General features: G+C 38.9%; 1 protein-coding gene across 1 annotated transcript in view; it reads right to left on the reverse strand.

Moving 5' to 3' along the window:
* Nucleotides 1-743: 743 nt before the first annotated feature.
* Nucleotides 744-2305, reverse strand: part of LOC107080904 (galactosylgalactosylxylosylprotein 3-beta-glucuronosyltransferase 1-like) — a 2446-nt gene continuing 884 nt past the window's right edge. The window contains exon 3 of the mRNA XM_015369116.1: nucleotides 744-855. Coding sequence (XP_015224602.1) covers nucleotides 744-855 — 112 coding nt within the window. The remainder of the gene's footprint in view (nucleotides 856-2305) is intronic.

The raw sequence follows: 2305 nt of genomic DNA on the forward strand, positions 1-2305 counted from the left end.
TTTAGCGTGCGCAGTGAAATAGCTCACGTTTTAATACACGCAAACCTTTGATAGATCCGGCCCATAGTCAAAGTAAACAGGATGCTACACTCTTCGTCACTTTGAAGGACTTGACATACAGGTGACTTTGTGAATGATAACTTTATTCAGTTCTGACATTAATTAAAGAAGATTCACACAATCTGTCTGTTTTTGATAAGTATAGAGTATATCAACCCCTACCATAAAAAACAATTAGAGGCCATAGATAAAAGCTTGATTTTAATATTATATATTAAGAAAACAACATGAAGTGAAATTTCCATTCAATTAGGTTTCATTAAAATTATATGTCTACATTCATGATATAGTAATTTTACATATTTTTCTTTTCATTTAAGTTAAAATCACTGTTTTCTACAAAATCAGAATTAGAACTCAAGCAAAACTGAAAAATTCAGCGTTAAAAATTTGACAATTTAAAAACAAAATTGTTTTAAAAAAAAACATTTTGCAGGTGAAAACTGGGATCCTATCTCAATACCACCGAAGCTATTTCCTTATTGTGTTTAAATAATTAGTAAAATAGAATTTGTAAAAACAAAAATGAAATAGGTCCAAAGGACTTATCAGTAACTAAGTATCCTTCCAGCACATATCATCATTGGAATTTCTTTTAAGTATTATGTCTTCAATAAAAGGGCCATTACAGGGGCACTGGCCGCCGTTGGCCCCTGTCTAGAACCCCCCATGAATGAAATACATCATATTTCCACATTTAAGTCTGTAAATCCTTTCTTGCCCTCACGTACCAGTGAAGGCTTCTCAGTCCGTGTGTGCCATACTAATACCTGCAGGGAATCAGAAAGGTATAGATAAGCACAAAACCTGTCAAAATTATGAAACACAAATGCAGAGCATTTAGTAGTGAAAATGGCAATATGCTACTTCACGTCTCCCAGAGAGTACTCAGAAGGAATCTGACTTTTTGAGTCATTGAAAAAATATTCTAAAATCAGATGAGACAGTAACTGATGCACACAACCAGGATCTATAGCATTAAGGCTTGGACTGGGAATGACTTTTGGCCCGGGCATTTTTCCATCTACATCGGCCCACTTGTGGCCTGAACCCCCTCCGAGAAAAATAGAAGCACAATACGAAAGCACATTGTGGATAAACCCATCTATCTTCAAGCATCACTCGACAACCATCACCAAGGCTTCTATAATGCGGTTTTACTGGCTTTGGTTACTAGCACGGACACGACAGTGACTGCTGCTGTGTAATGTCCCCACTCACCACATCAGCAGGGCTGCCATATGTCACTGACTCACATTTTCCAGCCCAAAAATATTTTATAAACCACCTGGATATACAAAATCTTGCCCAATTTGGACCAAATTCTATTGATCTCTTAGGCCATAAATCTAAAGAAAAAAATGTTTTACCAATAGACAGCCATCCTAAACTGCCAGATTGGGAAACATCCCAACCCGGGAACAATACAAATAAATAGGGAAACGTTAGCCTTTAAATGCAAAACCCCATCATGCACCGCAAAATAATTAGCCAAATATAAGAGGAACATCGTAGTTTGGTTTAAAGAAAGAATTTTAGTTTTATTATACTTAAGTTTGCTACAAGGATTTTACAGTTTGAAGAAATAGAAAATTACACCATATGCCAACCATCACAAGGATGTGCATGACAAGAAAGGGCTATATATACTGCCTGCATCATTAAGGCCTTTAACATGGTATTACTTACTACTACTACTACTACTACTGTAACAGCTAGGTGCTTTGGCCGGAGAGTAAGTGTTGGGGCCAGTATGATTTAAGAAGGGGCCGGCCCTCACACGCTGAAATTAGGACCGGCCCACCGGGCCCGGTATCACAGATTACCAGTCCGAGTCTGTATAGCAGGGACATCGGAATCTCATTCAAGCTGTAAACATGTGGCTGGATGGTGACAACGGGAGGGAGGGTAATCCACATAGAGAGGATTACACTCCCATATAGGACAATAGCAGATGTGAAGAAAGCCACAAGTACCGGTACCTTTGAATATCATATGACCAAATCCTACCAAGGGCTAGAGAAGTCTAGGCTTAAAACAGCACACTAGCTCTGATCATGGCACAGAGGAGTAGACCTTGAGCACAAGAGCAATAGAGGCTCAGATCTACCATACCAAGCAAGATCCCAAGTGCAGGCTATGCAAAGAGGCCCAAGAAACAATCCAGCATCTCACAGGAGGGTGTAAGATACTGGCACTAAAGGAAAACATAGAATGTCATAATCAAGTGGCTGGTATAGGAAAC

Source organism: Cyprinodon variegatus, unplaced genomic scaffold, assembly GCF_000732505.1.
Source record: "Cyprinodon variegatus isolate N-32 unplaced genomic scaffold, C_variegatus-1.0 Scaffold2479, whole genome shotgun sequence".
Lineage (NCBI taxonomy): Eukaryota > Metazoa > Chordata > Actinopteri > Cyprinodontiformes > Cyprinodontidae > Cyprinodon > Cyprinodon variegatus.